Below are 19,201 nucleotides of genomic sequence, written 5' to 3'. Positions count from 1 at the left end.
TGATTTCTACTCATAAGACATCTACGAGAAGAATATACCTCAGCAAATGGAAAAGATTCTCAATCTGGGCCTCACAGAATCATATTGATTCGTCTTTGGCACCTTTATCATCTATTCTAGAATTTTTGACTAAGCTTTTTAGTGAGGGAGCAGCTGCAGCAACCATTTGAGTCCAATTAGCAGCAATCTCTAATTTTCACTTTGGGAATGAAGGACCAAGTATTATGTCCCACAGACTATCAAAAGCTTTTCTGATTGGCACACATTTGTTAAGACCACCCATAAAACCACCCCTTCCACCATAGATTTTAAATTTTGTCTTGTCCCGTATAATCCCCCCCCCCCCCTTTGAACCCACATCATCTTGTAACTTAAAATTCCTATCTTGGAAAACTATTTTCATAGTAGCAATCACATCAGCTAGGAGAATTTTGGAGTTACAGACTTTGTCAATCAAAGCTCCGTACATGTTGTTCTACAATGACAGGGTCTCACTACGCACAAACCCTTCATTTTTACCAAATGTGTGTTCAAAATTCAGTCTAAACTAATCCATAGAACTGCCTGTGTTTTTCCCCAAATATGGCAATAAGGTAGAGTATATGCGACACCAGCTTGATGCTCATAGACAGTTACACTTCTATTTACACAGGACAAAAGAGTTCAGGAAATCTGACTGATTTTTGTTTCCTTTTAGGATAACAAAAAAAGTGCTACAGTAACAGGAACTACATTATCCAAATGGTTATCAGATTGTATCTCATTTATTTATCAATCAGCAGACAAGCAGCTGCCAGGAAAAATAAGGGCTCATTCTACTAGAGCTGTTTCAAATTCTCAGGCTTTCCATGCAAAGTTACCTATAGATACTATTTGTGCAGCACCAGCGTGGGCAAGGCCACATACCTTTATCACTCATTACAAAGTCGATTTGGCCTCCAGGGCCAGAGCCTCTTTTGGGTCCACCATTCTGAAAGATATTCTCCTGTGAGCCACCCAAGAAAAGTGGTGCTAAGGATGCTGTCCCATCAGTACAGAATGAAGACAAGATAGGACAACTACACATGAAGAAGTTATGCACTCACCGTAACGTTCCATGTGAGTTGTCCATCTTGTCTTCATTCATATGTCCCACCCTCCTACCAGAAGCCTTTAGATTTTGGAGGATCAACAGGTTTCTAGTTGGACATCAAATATGCTTTGATCCTCTTCTTGGCTTGTAAATATTATATGTATATACATATGGATAAGGACATCAGCAAACAAGATCTGAGGAAGGCACTAGAGCATCATGGGATAGGGAATGAGCCACGAGCTGGTTAGAGACCTCGAGCTTTAGTAAACGGCCGAGTTGAAACCGAGGATCGGTTCCGAACCCCATCAATACAGAATGAAGATGAGATGGGAAACTCACATGGATCGTTATAGTGAGTATATAATTTCTTTTTTTTCTGCATCTGTGTGAATTTATCCAACTGTATTATTTGTTTATATCTCCTGTGATTGAAAGTCTGCTGGTTTTTGTAACTAGATATTCAATATACTCATGTTTTCTATTTTATGAATTATTATTGAATATTTCTATACCTTTCCTTGTGGCTGGCCTTTTATAGAATACTTTTAACATCTTAAGAGTAGTTATTCTTATTTTAGTGACTCTGTGGCCATTCTTGAAAGTCTTAATGCATTGGTTAAACTCTGCCATTTTTATTAGTATTTATTTTACTCAATATAATTTGATACCCTTGTAAGAGCCTTAGAGTAGCTGACTGGTGGCAGCATAATTACCTTATAGTCTGGGCAGAGGGGCACAGCTGGTAAATTTGTAGCTGCCTTTCCCAGGTGTGTGTGAGTGTGTTTGTGTGTGTGTGTGTGTGTGTGTGTGTGTGTGTGTGTGTGTGTGTGTGTGTGTGTGTGTGTGTGTGTGTGTAAAAATCAAATGTCCAAGTGCGTGTGTCAGGAACAGGGACAAACAGCTCCAAAATGGTCAGTGCAGAGTCTTGTTTGAGGCCTAGAGAGAGAGAGAGAGAGAGTCCAGCCCCAGGTCTGGAGTGTGCTCCCTGTGTGCTCTTAAGGGAAATATTGCTTGGTGCAGATAGCTGCACTATGTGTATCCATTTTTGTTCCAAGTAGATGCCCCTCACCAGTGTCAGTAGCAAGGATTGAGTTTCCTTGATTACTGGCCTGGAGTAGAGACCATCATAATGATGATGATGCAAAAAGAAAAAAAATGTGAACTTGTACTTTTTTTAAGTATAATAAATCTTTATCATTAACTTAGGCTACTACCAACTCAAGCAAATGCTATATTATGTGGTCATTTTTGGAACATGAGTCCAAGTACTGAATGTGCCACAAACAAGTATGCACAGAGATTCCTGAATTTCATTAACGCCAGCTCTTTGGACCAGTTAATCCAAATCCCTGTGAGGGGCTTGTTTCTCACATATTTAACCCTCAATGCTTAGAGCTCATAGTTACCAAATCACTGATCAAATCTGACCATCGTCTGTAATTATGACACTAGGATCACACGAAAACCCCTTCATCTTCAAAGATAACTCTAAGGCAAATCTACTGTAGCTAGCTGATGAGCTGATGAAATTCAAACACCCTTGTCACCTAGATGACTTTATCTCACATGCTGCAGTTATCTCATATGAATTCTATGTCCACCTCCAAGCTAGTATTAAGGAATTGCTCCCCAGCAGATATAGATATAGTGCTAAATTTGAGAATAAAACCATACAGTATCAACAAAACATACAACAGGAGAAAGAAACTCTTAGCCAGTGAAACCAAGCATAATTCTCCATTGGCTAGAGAAGAACTGAAACTGATCAACAAAACAGACAAAATCAAATCCTCCAAGAGCACGCATGAATTTTGAATGAACACCTATGCTAATGATAATCAAAAATCTTTCTTCAACTTTGTCAGTAGCCTAAGAAAGAATAACCAGCAATGCCCTCAGTTAATACAAAATAACATCACATAATCATCTCCTTAGAGCATTGCTAACATATCAATGGACAGATTCCAATCAGAATTCCATCTATTTCCCCCAAATTATTCACAGAATAGTAGCATGCCTATGCTCCCCCCATGACAATATGCCAGAAGTGCAGAGAAATGCTATAGTCATACCACTCCACAAAGTGAGAACTACAGCAGACCCAGGAAACTCTAGATCCATCAGTCTCACTAGCTTTACCTGCAAGGCAATGGAGCTCATCATTGTCAATTTCTTAAACATGGACATAGACATTCTTGAAAACTTGGGCTCAAACCAATTAGTTTTGCCTTTTGAACCTGGTGGATTAAGGAGTTAGATTCTGGTAAATTAGTTCACACGGCATACCTTGACTTGGATAAAGCAATTGAAACCATTCCACACTTGGGCATCATTGATAACCTAATCCAGTTAAATGTAAACTCTTATGTTACAAGCTGAATAGAGTACTGCCTCACCGATAGAACTCAGTCTGTTCGTGCTGCAGTCCCTCTCGTAACTAAAAGTGTGGTACCGATGTCCCTCAGGGATCAGTCCTCTTTGGTTTCCACTTCTCTGATGATAAAGCGGATGCCAAAGTTCTGGGTCTAACAAAGTTTGCTGATAACTGCAAATTCTGAGGTATCATAAAAGCCCCCATATGACTTGAGTAGTCACCAGGAATGCTTATTTCATGTTAACAAGTGAACCATAGACCACAGACTTAAACTAAATCCCAAAATTGCAGCATTTTGTCCCTTAGCATGCTTAGGCACTTCTGCTCCTATCACATATATGACAACCATAAAAGTGGCTCAGTCATTAGGGACCTGGAAACCTTCATAGACCATGAACTATCCTTTGACCATCATGTGATTACTGTTGTTAGGAAATCTTTTTGTATAGAAAGACTAATATTCTAGGTCCAGGAAAGTCATCCTCCTCTTCTACTCCTTCCTTATCAGACCAGTAATAGAATGTAATCCCCCATTTGGTTTGTACTCATCCAGGCTTATGACCCACATCAAAAGGCTGCAGTATTTTCTTTCCAAAACATCAAGGGCATGTCCTCCTTGAGTTATGCTGACCACCATAAAGCACTATCTCCCTTTTCCATTTTCTAATGACTGTTGAAAAGAGATCTCTACCTTGCTTACAGAGCTTTGAAAGATGCAGTTCTGTGTAACTTTCTGCACATCCACAAATCTAATACCACCCTAAACACCTGCTTGAGACTCCTAACCTTCCACTGAAGCATAAATAGGACCTATTGGTGTGATAAACATATTTCACAAAGAATTCCTTTTTTATTGGAGTTTCTCCTTAGAAGTAAAACAGAGGAGCTCATTGACCCTTTTTAAGCGTAACCTGGATGACTAGCAGGGCAATCATTAAGTACTCCTCTGGTCTGGCCCTTCTAGCCCTTATGGAAAGGGTCTGGAATTAGGTCAAGGTATGATATTAATTCATGTCTTGGTAAATCGATGATATCATTGGCTAGGCTCCACATGCTCCACTAGATCAACAGCCTAGTATTAACCTATTCCTTTCACTTGTCACGTTTTGTAAAATACGTTCCTTATTTTAGCTCTCAGAAAACTGCTATGCTTTAGGAAGAATGTGATTTTACATGCTATCCAGTGATATTTTAAAGTGTAACTTCATACTAAGTTTTTATTGTTGTGCAGTCTACAACCATTGTAAAATATGAGTGCATTTTGTGCTACTTTGTTACATTTCCAGTCTCCTGTTTGATCAAATGTCACACTTATATGCTATTTTCCAACGTTGTGCCATGCATTGTATTGAAGAAAGATTTAAAATGTATGCTGATAGACCATGAAGTGTACTGCCTTAACATGGTTACTTTATGTATCACTAAAGGCTAGATGTACGCATCATTGTGGTGGAAGAGAAATAAGTGAACACAATTAATGCTCATGCTGTATTCTTCATCAGGATCCAATTAAAAGCATGAGCAGGAAGAGTTTGTAAGCAGACAATTACAAATGTTTTTATGTTAGCAAATCCTTATGAGAAACAAAAGATATCATATAAATAAAGAATACTAACTCTGTAGTTGTTAACCTTCATACTTTTTATGCTGTTTTTCATTATTGTTCTGTCTCTATCCCAGGCGCCAAAAAAGGAACTCCAGAATGGGGTGATCCGTGGCTATCAGATCGGATACCGGGAGAATGGACCAGGTAGCAGTGGGCAGTATAGCATTGTGGAAATGAAAGCCACAGGAGACAGTGAAGTATACACTCTGGACAACTTGAAAAAGTTTGCACAATATGGTGTAGTTGTGCAGGCATTCAACCGAGCTGGCACAGGGCCTTCCTCCAGTGAAATCAATGCAACTACACTGGAAGATGGTAAGAACAAAGGACGGGCTTTTCTCTTTAATTTTATTTATGCTTTATATCAGCTGCACTTGTTTATCAAAATCTAAGAGTGGTATTCAGAGTCCAGCAGTTCACATATGCCCAACAGTTTGTTTGTGTCTTTTGGCTTTTCCCGGTTAGGGGTTGCCACAGCGGAACTCCGGTCTGCTAATGATTGGCAGTAGATTTTTATGTGCTGGCTTGCCAGGCCTAATGTACAACCTTCAACGAAGGAACGCCCATTCACGCATGTCGCCACACAGAAGACGCTCTAACTGAGAATCGAACGGGCAACGTCTAACTGTGAGGCGACAACGCTACCGCAGCACCACCACCGCATATGCCCAACAGTAATTGGCGAATATTGATACTGAGCCTGTATTTAAGCTAAGCATGAAAAAAATGGCACTGATTCTGTAAAATCTTATCCCTGCGACCAAACACCCACAGCAGCTTCACACATCTTAACAGATGTAAAATGAGGAAAACCCACCCTATTTATGTGCAGAAGGAGATGTATGTATGTAAAGTTATGAATGCTTTAAATTATTGTCAGTAAGCAGATATCAGCAGAAGTCTGCTCAGATCTCTTGAGAACTAAGAAAATCTATACTGATTGAGGTGAGATGAGGGCAGCTGACAGTTAATAGTATGATGACAGTAAATAGTATTTTGATGGATTATAAGCACCATGTTTGGATTTATGTAAAATGCCATTTTCAGTGCATCTACGTATGTCAAGTGGCTTATTGCTGACAGTGGTCACAACCAATGGTTTAAGGACAGGTATAGACAGTCAGCTGATGTTATTAAGTAGTGAATATATGATGTTACTTATCCTACTGAGTACCACACCATCACAGCAGAGGGTCTATATTAGATCACCGAATGCTTAAAAAAGCGAATGGTGATTAATCGACCCTATGTAAGCGAAAGCTTACAATATCGAAAAAAAATCGCTGTTCCAAAACACATACACACAGCACAAGCACACCAAACAAACAGCAATCCACACACATACACCTAAAATCTGACATCTAACCCTACACTAAACTATACACACACCACTAACTATCCACTTACCTTAACCCAAACCCTAACTCTAAGGTCCGTCACTATCGCACACTCACCTCACCCGCTTCATAACCTATCTTACCTAACCCGCCCTAACCCTCACGTCCACACAATCGCACACTTACCTAACCCGTGCCCTAACCCTAACTCACCTAACCCGCCCTAACCCACACATCCACACAATCACACACTTACTGGAACCCAACCCGTAACTTTCCACCACAGCGCTGAAAATACCAAAGCAACAGAAATGGACAACTGAATTCTTTCCCTAGGAAAAAAAATTGGGTTTCTGTTGCTTCGATATTTTAAACTTTCGCTTACATAGGGTTGATCAATCACCATTCGCTTTTTTAAGCATTCGGTGATCTAATATAGACCCACAGCAGATACAGGCATGTCTACTACTAGTGCAATAGATGAGTAGAAAATGCAGGCAGTATGGAAAAAATGAAAAGCAGTAGTTGTGTAATGTGGATATCACCATTTATGTGTTTTTGTATAATGCAGTGGTATGCATGGTCCACATTTCTTGGAAATATCATACAAGGACGGCAGGTGTCATTTTATCAGTTTTGTTATGATATGTGATTATAAGTTACAACATAATGCATCAGCAGGGAACAAGACACAGGAGAGACAACTTTAGTCCAGAGGGGAATCACATTGTTATGGATTCTCTATGGACATATGAGAAATGCCTTTTTGGAAAAGGGGAGACAAAACATGCAGAGAGAGAGAGAGAGAGAGCCAAGGAGTGCATTCAAATAGTGACATTAGTGCTGTAGGGGCAAGGAACTGCACCCTGGCACTGTGCAGAAAAAAAGGTCAATGACACAGAGGGACTTCAGGACAAAAGCTAAGCAGAATGCAACTGCCCATGGGAGAACTGATGGTGGCCCTTCCATACTCCAACCCTTAAAACAGGATGAGGAGTACTTTCTCTATATAAGGGATAATGATTTTGATGCAGATGAGGATGCTGCAGGAATCATCTGAGGTGATGTTGATACCAGCACCTTTAAACCCTTACAACAGCTACATTCTTACAGCGTAGAAAGTTAGCTAATTTTGCTACATTATGCTGATGTTTATTTGACTTGACAAGTTCATATATCGCATTTATGTTTCATCATCAGGTATACAAGCCTAACCAAAAAGGTAGCCTGGCTTTCCCCACCCAAGAAAATTATTTTCATGTGCCCCTGTCGAGCAGAGCCACAGAGGTGATCCCTGGGGTGAATTTCCTATTTCCCGTCCAATCATCAAGATTTCTTTGAAGAGTGCTAATGAGGAGCTTTGTTTGATATAGATAAGTAGTTTGTTCCAGAGTATGGGAAGTCTCTGGGACAGGAATCTATCCCTTCAGCATGTTCTGTTTATTGTGGTGACAAGGTTTAGGTCCCTAGAGCGTGTAGCTCGAAGGGATTGGGATTTCTTTAAGTGGAGCATGTCCAACAGCTCTGGGTTTGACATTGCTTTGTATGTTAGGCAGAGATCGCCTCTGAGTAGGCGATATGCGACAGAGTAAAGCTGGAGTTTTTTGAGACAGTCTGCGTAGGGCATCTGTTTGAGGTGAGTAATCTTCTTTGTGATGTATTTCTGTGGCCTTTCCAGTTGTAGTAGATGTCTTGTGAGGTACATACAAAAAGGGGCATTGTACTCTATAATGGGTCTAATGAGTGACGAGTAGAGGGGAACAATGACCTCTTTTTTCCTGGATGAGAAACCTTTTGTGATGAGGTGTGCCACGTAGAAGGATTTCCTGACTACTGTGGCGATGTGATTGTCAAAGGAGAGACTACTGTCCACCTGTGTCCCAAGGTCTCTTATCATACTTTCAGTGTTAAGTAGACTACCACCTATGTGGTAGCTCATGGGTACAGAGTTTTTACCAAAGGGGATGAGAATGCACTTTTTGACTTTGACACCAGGCATCTGTCTCAGTGAGGCAATTTTGTAGGATGTCCACATCGTTAGGAGTTTCAATTATGGCTCGTAGTTTGCAGTCATCTGTGAACTTCACTAGCCAAAGACCTTCTGTGTTAGCCTGTACTTCAGAAAAGTAGATACCAAACAGGAGAGGACCCAGGACTGAACCCTGTGGTACTCCACTTGTCACTGGTCTGAAGTTGGATTTGGTGTCTTCTGTTTTCACAGTGTGGGTTCTGTCAGTGAGCCAGTTGGCAACCCATCTTGTGACATAGGGATTTATACCTAGTTTAGTGAGTTTATCTATAATTCTAGAGTGGGGGATGGTGTCAAAAGCCTTGGCGAGATCTAGATAGACTGTGTGAACCACATTACCCTCATCTATGGCTTTGGTGACTGCTTCAAAGAAATCAGTCAGGTTTAGGAGACATGATCTGCCTTTTACAAACTCAAACTGGGTGGGGTCCAGAGTTTGGAGATTACCAATGTCTTTGTTTGTAAGTTCCATGATGATATGTTCCATGGCCTTGCAGACCAGGCTCGTTAGGCTAATGGGGTGGTAGTTCCCAGGGTCCATGGTGGCTCCCCCTTTGTGGAGTGGGATAACTGTTACTGTGCGCCATTAAGTGGGCACAAAGCCTGAGGTGAGGCTATGATTGAACATGGTGCTTAGGTGGGGTGCCAGTTCATTCTGTAGTTCATGTAGAACGCGGCCTGGGATGTTGTCAGGTCCCATTGATGCTGTGTTCTTGGCATTGGAGAGTGTGGTTTTTACCTGTGCAGCCATGATTACAGGAACTTTGCATTCTTCTGGTATAGAGATGGGCCCTTTAGGGGGTGAGGGGGGGGGGGTAAAGTTAGCACTGAACCTATCTACCAGGATGTTGGCAATATCAGTTGGTTCTGTATATTTAGTACCATTGTGCTGTAACTCAGAGCAGATCTGAGTGTTGCCACTGAGATTCTTGACATAGCTATAGAATGCTTTGTGGTTGTCTTTAGAATCAGTGGCAGTTTTGTTTTCATAACTAGCTTTAGAGGATTTTATGAGGGATCTCAGCTTCTTACTGAGGCTGACCAGGGAGTTCTTCCAGTCATGGGATTTTACTCTTTTTTGCAACAGTTTCTTTCTTCTGTTGTAGAGTTTGTTTATGGCAGAGCACCACCAGATTGGCTTCCTTTATTTTGGAGGATAGCATCTTGGTTCTGTTAGGGATAGTATGATCCATGCTCTCGTGTAAGTGCTTATAAAGTGCATTTGTGTAGGATTCAGCAGTCGTACCTCTATTGTTCGTCTGCATGGGTGTTGTAAAGTTTGCCACTTCTGTCTTAAAAAGCGTGAAGTTGGCTTTGGAGAACTTTTTTACAGTGGTTTCCCTAATGGGGGGTGGAGGCGGGATGTGGATGTCTAGGCTGATTAGCTTGTGGTCGGATCTGACCAATGAGGAATTGACCTCTGGTGTGAAACACTGGTCGCCCATGTTGGTAATGACCAGGTCTAGGATATTGCTGCCCCTGGTGGGGGTGTGGATAAGCTGATTCAAGGGGTTGGAATTTATGAATTCCAGAAAACGTTGAGCAAAAGAGTTGGTGCATGAGTAGTTTTCCCAGTTAATGGTGGGGCAGTTGAAATCACTCATTACTAGGGTGTTGGGTTGTACCCTAATATTTCAAGAAACAAGGAGTGAGAATCCTGGGGCATGGTGGGGGATCTGGAGCAAGTTACAATTTGGATTGCGGTCTTGCTCAGAGTTACTTGCACTTGGATAATCTCGGATGCATTATGATGAGCAACTAGCCTGGAGGTGTGGATATCCTTAATGAATATGGGCACGCCTCCACCTTTAGTGTTTCGGTCCAGGTTAGGTGGCCGAAAAGTGTGGTATGAATTATAGCCTGGTAATGCAGGGGTGCTCTCTGGAGCCCTGAACCAGGTCTCTGTCACTGCACAGATGTCGATGTTCTCCATTTTAAGGAGTGCCTTGAGTGAATGCATTTTGAGGTTTAGACTTCTAGCATTGAGTAGCATTACCCTCAGATTTTGCTTGCTTGTACCTGTTACAGTGGTGAATTTGTCATTTGAACGTTGCCTAAAAAAGGCACTATAGGGGTGGCAAGAGCCTTACCCAGTATCCGGAATTCCAAGGGTGACAGGTGCAGGCCATCTCTGGCAAAGCATTGTGGTCTGCCAACATGAGTTCATGCCTTCATAGGTGTTTACTAGGCTAAGAACCACAGAGGCCTTTTTAAGACTAGCCATGCATCCAAAATCCCCTGAAAGATCTCATACCTTTGATACGTTTAAGCAGGTGCATTGGAAGATGAATCATTTACAGGCTGCCTGTGTCCATTAGAGACAGGTGCCAAAACAGCAATGAATTTCCTGTTCCCCTTTCCATTGTCCAAGTTACACTTGAATTGGGTTAGTCTGTTTCACATGGATAGGGAGCCTGTTCCAAATAATGGGTAGTCTCTGGGATACAAACCTGTCTCTTCAGCAGGTCCTGTTTATGTCACAGGCAAGGTTTAAGTCTTTAGAATAGGAAAATCTGGTGCTGTTTGTTTTGTGGTATGCAAGAGATCCATCAAGGCAGGGTCTAACATTATCTTGTATGCCAGGCATAGATCTCCCCTTGACAGCTTTTAGGAGACAGAATACAGGGATAGGGTGGACTTCCAAGATGGCTGCACATAAAGTTACAGCTTAATTTCAGCTCTCCCAGTGTGAAAATAAAAACTCAGAAGAGATAGCAAGTAAACTCATATTTTTGGGTAAATTTCAGTAACTGGCTAGTAAGTACACTGCTTGGATGCCAGCAAAAACAAAGTTCAGAGAACCTGAAAGAAAATCAGTCATAAAAAGTGAGGAAAAAAAACTTGACTGGAAAGAATTCTGCAGCTGTTCAGCAAAAAAGCAGTGCAAGCTCCAGTTTTGGTGCCAGACATGACTTCCAGTAACCTAGAGGAAAAAATAAGTCAAATGTACTCACAGCTGAATAAAATAAATGAAACACTGATGGAATATATCAACTCAAATAACAAAAAGCTGGAAAATTTGAAGAAGCTTTAAACAGATATTCAGATGAAGTGATAAAACTGCAAAAATCAGAGGTCAACATGAAGAAAAGGCTGGCTGAATATGAGACTGCTCAAGAAGAAGTGTTTCAAAAATAGTAGAATTAGAGGACAGATCATGTAGGGAAAACCTGAAATTTTCTGCTTTTGATGCAGAACATGCTAAGGAGGAAATATAAAAGTTTTCCAGCAAACAGTGAGCTGTGAAACAGAATGATATTCTGCTTCTTGTTATTCTGGTACTAAAGACCACAAAGGGAATGTGCCAGTGAAACCTTTTCCAATGTTTCCAAAAGAAAATGCTTGAGAGACAGAAAAAAGCACAATAGTTGACAAGAAGAACCAAGAGTACATTGAAAATGAAGGAGGGCCTGGATTTGGGAGACGGAGATAAACAGGAATAAAACCAACAGTTAGAAACTGACAAGTATATGTGGGATTACAAAGCATTAATTATATTTGTGAAACATGACACAATAAGAAAACCTGAAAATAATGGACTTTTTTTTACTTTGTTAAACTTGTAGAAGTCTCTAAAGCATATGCCGTACTTCATGTCATTAATGTTTGGAAGAACACCTAGGAGAGTGGAAGAGGAGGAAGGGAGTTAAGTTTAAGTAAAAGAAAATTTTGTTCTTAACAGTAGTATTTTTTATAATGTATGATATAATCTGCATGCTATAAAGTTTTCTCAGTTATTTTCAAGTGTAATGGGGATACTAAAGTAAACAGGTGCCCCTGTTTTTTCCTTCTCTCTTTCTCCAAGTTCATTTTTAAGAAATGTAAGCACTGCAACATAAAAAAATAAGCAAAGTCCAGTCAAAAGAGTATGATACAAGAAAAATGATGTACGATTTTCATTCTTGCATAGGGAAATTACTGAATTAAGGCCCTTGCCTTGAACTAGCAACAGGTTTTAAGAGAAAGCAAATAAATAAAAAAGAACAATGAATATAATAAAGCTTTCATGTAACAAATAAATACTTGTAGAATCAGCTCTTTATCTGGTCCTTATGTCTCCATGGAAACAATCTGATAAAGAGCAATAAAAACAGAATATGTATTTTTTTTGATGGCTAAGAGATACTGTTTTCTGAAAGCATTCAAGCCTTTCCCCAATCTTGGAAGGCAATAAAGATAAGACAAAACCAGACAGCACTTAGTAGAAGCTCAGGCTATACCATGTATATTAGCATGGATAACCTTACGTTTAGGTTAACCCAAGTCTATGAGAGTGGTTGTGAGTTTGGAACAATTGTTCTTATTAGGAGAGTAAAACTTCAGTGTTTGAAGATGTACAGAGTTTTATGTGTTAGTATTTAGTTAACAGGGTTTAGAGGTGTATTGAGGGTGTATTCTTTGTTTGTAGGCTTTCAATAAAACAAAAAAGTTTTAAGATGTGACATAGGCTCAAATGGATTTGACAAGAAACAACTGTATAAAAGATCAACCTGCCAAGTATTAGTGTATGCATATAACACAAAAGCTGGAACTAGATACTAATCAAAACAGCTTTTTAACATAATGACACTTTCTGTATTATCTTTAAATGTAAATTTAGAGTGCAAATAGCTATGCTACAGGACACATTTGGAAAGAATTGAACATGTGAATTGGATAAAAAAAGGTTTTTAGGATTGTTATTCAGCGGAATACATGGAACAAAGGAAAAGAGAAGTAGAGGATCTCCAATAGTGATAGAAGAGAATAAAAAAGACAATAACGGTAGATGTGTAGTAATAAGGTGCTATTGGCAGGGGAGGAGGATCACACTGGCATGTATTTATATTCCACCTAAAACTGCTATAATGGAATTTAAGAAAATCTGGGGAGAAATAATCAGCTTTCAGCATAGAGTATTACTTGTAGGTGGGGACTGGAATTTGATTTTCAGCAGTGAAGATGTGTCGGGGGCCCAGAAGGGAAAATATCACAAAGGAGTGTAGATTTTTGCAAAAAATTATGAAAATATTTGGCATGTAAGATGTGAAATCAGTAGTAGGAGTTTGGAGTGAATTTACATTTTGTTTCCTAAGATACGATAACTAGGCTAGGCTAGAGAGAAATTACATTTTACAGGAACATATACATTTAATTGAAAGTTTTGATACACATCCAATAACTATTTCAGATCACATGCCAATAATAACTAAAATAAAAATGCAGGATAATGAAATAAAAATGAGACACTGGCGCTTTCCTATGTGTCTGTTGAAAAGAGAGGAATTTAAGGAATGGATGTTGAAAATTACTCTGGAGTTATTACAGAAGATAGAAATTTCTTCTGAAAATATAGCTAGGGAATGGGATAAAATTAAAGTGGAGTTTAAAAATAGGGTGGAAGCAAAAGAAAGATATAGTTAAGAAGTAACAAGACTTATTTATAGGGAGTGATAAATTTTAATGTATTGCAGAATACAGGGAATCTCACAGAACAAGAACAGGAACAATTGCAGAATGCTAAACAGAAAATAAGGGATTACCTTGATAATATGCATGAGTTTGGAAAGATTGCTATGAAGCAACTCTTTTTTCATAATAACTCCAGAGCACAAAAAATTTAGCACAACAACGCAGGCAACAGAAAGTGGAAAGGGTTTTGCCAAGCTTAGGGTGCCTATAACAAGGAAGATAACAAGAAATCTTGTAGAGGTACTAGAAATATTTTGGAAATTTTATGAAAGTCTGTGTAAAGCAGAGAAATATGGAAATCAAGGCAGGCTAGAGATTGCCTTCCCTAGCAAGGATTGATAACAGGGTATAGGCAAATAGAAAGAAATAAGGGAGTCCTAATTGAAAGACCAGCACTTATAGAGTTTTTAGTAGAATTTTGAACAGAAGCTGCTGTTAAAAATGGAACAATTTTTTAGAGCATATAAAATATTGCATGATAATTGTAAGAGTCAATCAGAGAAGGTTAGAAAGGATTGGAAAGAGAGACTGGATAAGCAATTCACAAAGAAACACTGCTAAGATATATGTATGTCTCCCAAATATGCAACAATGTCTAAAAGATTTAGAATCTTTGCTTGGAAGTGTTTACACAGGTATTTTTATACCTTAAGTAGGCTCCAAAGAATTTTTCCTCAGGTAGACAGCAAATGTTGGAGGTGTGGTGGCAAAGAAAGAGGTAAATGAGAAGATATTTTCTGGGAGTGTAATGAGTTGGTAAACTTTAAAGATTCTCTGCAGACTAATTGAGGTACTGGGTGAGCAAATGGTGATCTTTAGAAGAGGGTAGGAGCAAAGGGTCTGTATTACAACGTCGAACTAACAGAAGTTCGAATGTTGTAATATCGAACCCAAAAGTCCAAACTCCAATAATAACAAAAACACAGAACAGCGATTTTTTTCCCTGGGAAAAAAATCGCTGTTCTGTGACTAAAAAAAAATTAAACCTTAAACATGAACTAAAGTGGGGGCTTCGCCCCCACACCACCCCCTACTTAAATATACCAACTCCGAGATTGCACCTCAGTGGAGGAAATAGCAAAGCCCTGAAAATGCTATTTTTGAATTTCGGACTTTTGGGTTCGATATTACAGTGTTCGAACTTATACAAGTTCAACATTGTAATATAGACCCAGGAGCAAATTACACAGAAAAAAAAATGGGAATTGTGGGAATTATAGATGCAGAGCAGCAATGAGGTTTAAAAGAGGGCAGGATTTGAATGAGCTGTGTAATGTTTGACTGACAATAACTGGATAGATTACAAGTCATGTATAATGTTTGCAACTAAAATTATGTCAATATGGTTTGTGTTGTATAATGTTTGCAACTAAAATTATTTCAGTATGTTTTGTTTTCATTTATTTAAATGTATGACTGCCAATGTCGCATGTGATAATTTAATAAAGACATTTCTTGTTTATAAACAAAGAATACACAGATAGGGTTCTGAGGCAGTCTGCACAGGACATGTTACTTGCACCCTGTATTCTTTTAGTGAGGAACCTCTGTGGACATTCCTGTTGTTGGATGTGCCTGGTTAGGTACATACCAAAGGGGGGCATTGTATTTATTGATAGGTGTGATGAATACCAAATACAGTGGAACAGTGACTTTCTTGGACCTAGATGCCATGCCTTTGTTTGTAAGTTGTGCAACATAGAATGATTTTCTCACTACTGTTGACAAAACATGGTCAAAGTCTGGAATACTGTCTATGTGTGTCCCCATGTCCCGGACTAGTGGGTCAGCTCTTAGCAGTGTAGTGTGAATATGATAGTTACCAGGGGTGGATGACCTCCTGAAAGATACTATTTTTGCATTTCTTGGCATTTAGTTTTAGTCCATGGCTCTGACATTTTGTTATTTGTCTGTGTCAGCCCTTCCTGAAAACATTTGTGTCAGTGAGGAATTCTATGACTGCTGTTAATTTGCAATCATCTGCAAATTTAGTCAGCCAGTGGTCATTGACATTAACCTTGAATTCAGAGAAGTAAATGCCAAAAAGAGTGGTCCCAGGACCATTCACTAAGCAATTCCGCTTGTGACGGGCCTCTTTACAGAGGTGGACTCCCCAGTTCTAACTTTTTGGGTCCTGTCAGTGAGCCAGCTGGCTATCTACAGGGTGACATAAGGATTTACAGGGTCAGCACCAGAACCAAACTTATGCTGCGCCTTACCACAGGAGGTTAATGTTGACAACAGGATGGCTGTCAACAGTAATGGCATAATTCTACTTCTCATGACGCAGCCTGAGGGAAGTGGCACACAGTCACAAAGTGTCCTGGCAGGACTCCTTACACCACAGCAAGTGGATATTTCTTGAGGGAGTGACATGGGCTTATACACTCAGCAGAAAAAGGACATATTATTACAGCAGGAGGACATAATGCAGTTCAACACTCGCTTCCTATACACATCCTGTCTTCCTTTCAGAGGTAGCAGTACCTGCTGTTACCCTTATACACAGAGATGCCAGGTGAAGACATGTCACAGTTAACTCCAGAGGCATGCAGAGCCTTAGCTAATCAGCATCAGATGTACCAGTACATATTTCAGACCCAGGCTACTGCAACTGAGAGTCAGGTAGACATGGTTAGAGTACTGCAAAGTGTATGTGAGGAATTTCACCAGTACATGGGAATGGATAAGGCCAGGGTAAATGCCATGATGTTTCTTATGTGCAGTATGGTTGCACACACAGCATCCATGTCAGCTTCCTTGCGCACAGTCATAAAGGTTTACCAGATGCACATTGCAAACACAGGTGGCCTTGGCTGGGGAGCTGTCTGTTTTCAAGGTAGATGACTAGGCCATGCACAACGTGAATCTCAAGGAAATGCCACATGCGTTTAAGTGGATTCCATAAAGAAGAAAGCAGTCAGACTTCTACAACATGTGAAAGAACCTTTCAGTCAAGGTACAGGTCCTGCAGCACAGTTAGGTCAATGTCAACAGGTTTCCCTGCATCCATTAGGTCACACCATCAGAGCAACTCAGCATCAAACTCGCATGCTTCTTGTTCAAGTTGTTCTTGATCTGTGGATACATCAGGCACACTGTTCTTGGGGGATATTGTGTATGATATCTTCCAAATGCAACTTATAGTTTTTAAATAAGTAAAAGGAAAATACTCTTTATCCAGCAGTCCATTTACTCAGAATGCTACTGCAGTATGTTAAACTTGAATCTAAAAAATACAAACAAAAGTATACCAAAGGGAGAATAAAGGAAGAGATAACCAAGTCTTTTAATGCAAGAACTTTATACTTCTTAACAGTCAACATACTCTGTTCTGGACAGTGCAAGTAACAATTGCAGTATAGCCATATTTACAGCCATAAAAACACTCAGCACTCATTTCCTGCTAGTATAAACACCATTATGCCACATATCCCTCAGAACTGTACAAATGATGAGGGTATATTTTATAAAAAAACATTTCTGTTATAGAAAAATATGTGTTGTCTGATGTACAGTGTAAGTTGATCAGGCCCCACAAGTAACACTGCATGCATAAAGCATTATCTGTGTAAGTTTTTTTTTTCTCTCACTGTTAATAAGTGAATGCCATGGCCCATAGTTGTGTACTATATACTGCCTCTTTGCCTCCATAGCTGTATGTCATTCACAAAGCTGTCAGAGGGGTTGCCATGCTATTCCCATTGTCTGGCCAATGTCAATATCATAATTGGTGGGAGAAGTGATACAGGGAGCTGCACTGCGACTATCAGTGAGTGACCGTGGCAGTTGGGCACCAGCCCAGTGCATAACTGTTTTGTGTATTCGGCAACAGGGTCATACTGAGAGCACTCTCAGGTAATGAAAATGTATTTCAACAGTCCACACACTCACTGAATGACTGTCTGTGTCTAGAACAGAGTGGTGTTGAAGCACTCCACAGCAACTTCCTAGTAGTTACAGACTGGTGCTATTAGCCAGGGTTCAAGTTGGTACCCTGCATTACCTGGAAAATGAAAGGGGAGGGAAGTACATTAGCAACAAGGGAATGATTACTCAGTAGTGCCTATAGTACCCCACTGATACTAAAATAACTATGAATATGCATATTAAAATCCTTTGCACTTACCAACTAGGTGAGCATGAGGAATTCTATTATGCAGGAAGAGTCATGAGAATCATGGGCACAGCCAGGATGCTGAACTGACACTTGGTGATATGTCCCCATGCATCACACACTTCTTGGCAGTTGATGGAAGGGTAGCTCTTCCTGTTCTGGTACTGCCTCTCCCCCATAGTCCAGATGTGGCCCTAATGGCAAAGTGGGTGCAATCTGTCGCACCAAGCACCACAGGAAAACATGCTATCCCATAGAAGGCACACATGTTACTGGATCAGTCCTGAGGATGCACTGGGAGATAGATGTACTGATGCACATGTGCCAAGAGTATGAGAAGGAACTGCTGATATATCCTTGAGGCAAACACCCTGGAATAACCAGGGTATCCCCAGTTTGCTCTTGAAGGCCCCCGTGGCAAGTATAGTGAGAGCTATACATACCTTCGTATTCACAAGTGTAGAAAGGCCATGCATCCCTCCATCCCCAGCTGTGGGTCATACAAATTCACCAGTGCCCATACTATATCCCTGTCCACTCTAAATCTGTCTAGGATGTCTTGATCTGCAGAGTTTAGATGAGTCAACCTTTGCCTATATCATCTCCTCCTTCTTCTTGACCACTGAGTGCTGCTGGGCACACCTGATTTTGGTTCAACTGAAACAAACATCTCAGAATAAGAAATAATTTTGCTGGCAGGGAAAGCAAGCATCTCTACCTATTACAAAGAAGATGGAAAAGGTGTGGCTTTGCTTTTTGTATTCCTTATGTACACTGCACAAATGGACACAAAAAGTGACTACGAATTGCGTAAAGGTGGAAAGAGCTCTTAATGCATAATAAAATAGTTGCACATTTTTCTCATTTACATCACATTATACCTTCAAGATCAAGAGCAACTGATGTCAACCCCTCTGGTATGCTTGTGAATGTTTGGTTCAGGCAGCCTAAGTGCAGTTGGTATCTCAAAGTCTTCCCTTAGCTGCACTTGAGTGCATCCAGCACAACTTCCCATTAAGCCTAAACACAAGGATTATGAATACTTCCTTAAATTTTGATCAGAAACGTTGCAACTGTTTTTGTCTATTTATTGACTTGTCTTGGTAACACTAAAACATTTTCTTGGGCTGTATAGTACCATAGCTGTTGATGTTGTACATTGAAATTTGCACAATTCCGAAGATGCCATGAATTGAGGATGAGCACTAGTTT

At 40.0% G+C, this 19,201-nt stretch overlaps 1 protein-coding gene across 1 annotated transcript in view; it reads left to right on the top strand.

Annotated features, from left to right (window-relative positions):
• Positions 1-19,201, top strand: part of DSCAML1 (DS cell adhesion molecule like 1) — a 1,743,400-nt gene that overhangs the window by 905,129 nt on the left and 819,070 nt on the right. Inside the window, exon 11 of the mRNA XM_044080956.1 lies at positions 5,130-5,370. Within this exon, the coding sequence (XP_043936891.1) occupies positions 5,130-5,370 (241 nt within the window). The remainder of the gene's footprint in view (positions 1-5,129; positions 5,371-19,201) is intronic.

Source organism: Protopterus annectens, chromosome 8.part0 (genome assembly GCF_019279795.1).
Source record: "Protopterus annectens isolate FY-2018-M chromosome 8.part0, PAN1.0, whole genome shotgun sequence".
Lineage (NCBI taxonomy): Eukaryota > Metazoa > Chordata > Ceratodontiformes > Protopteridae > Protopterus > Protopterus annectens.
Note: the sequence above shows the minus strand (reverse complement) of the source record. Positions and strands in the feature narration are given on the sequence as shown.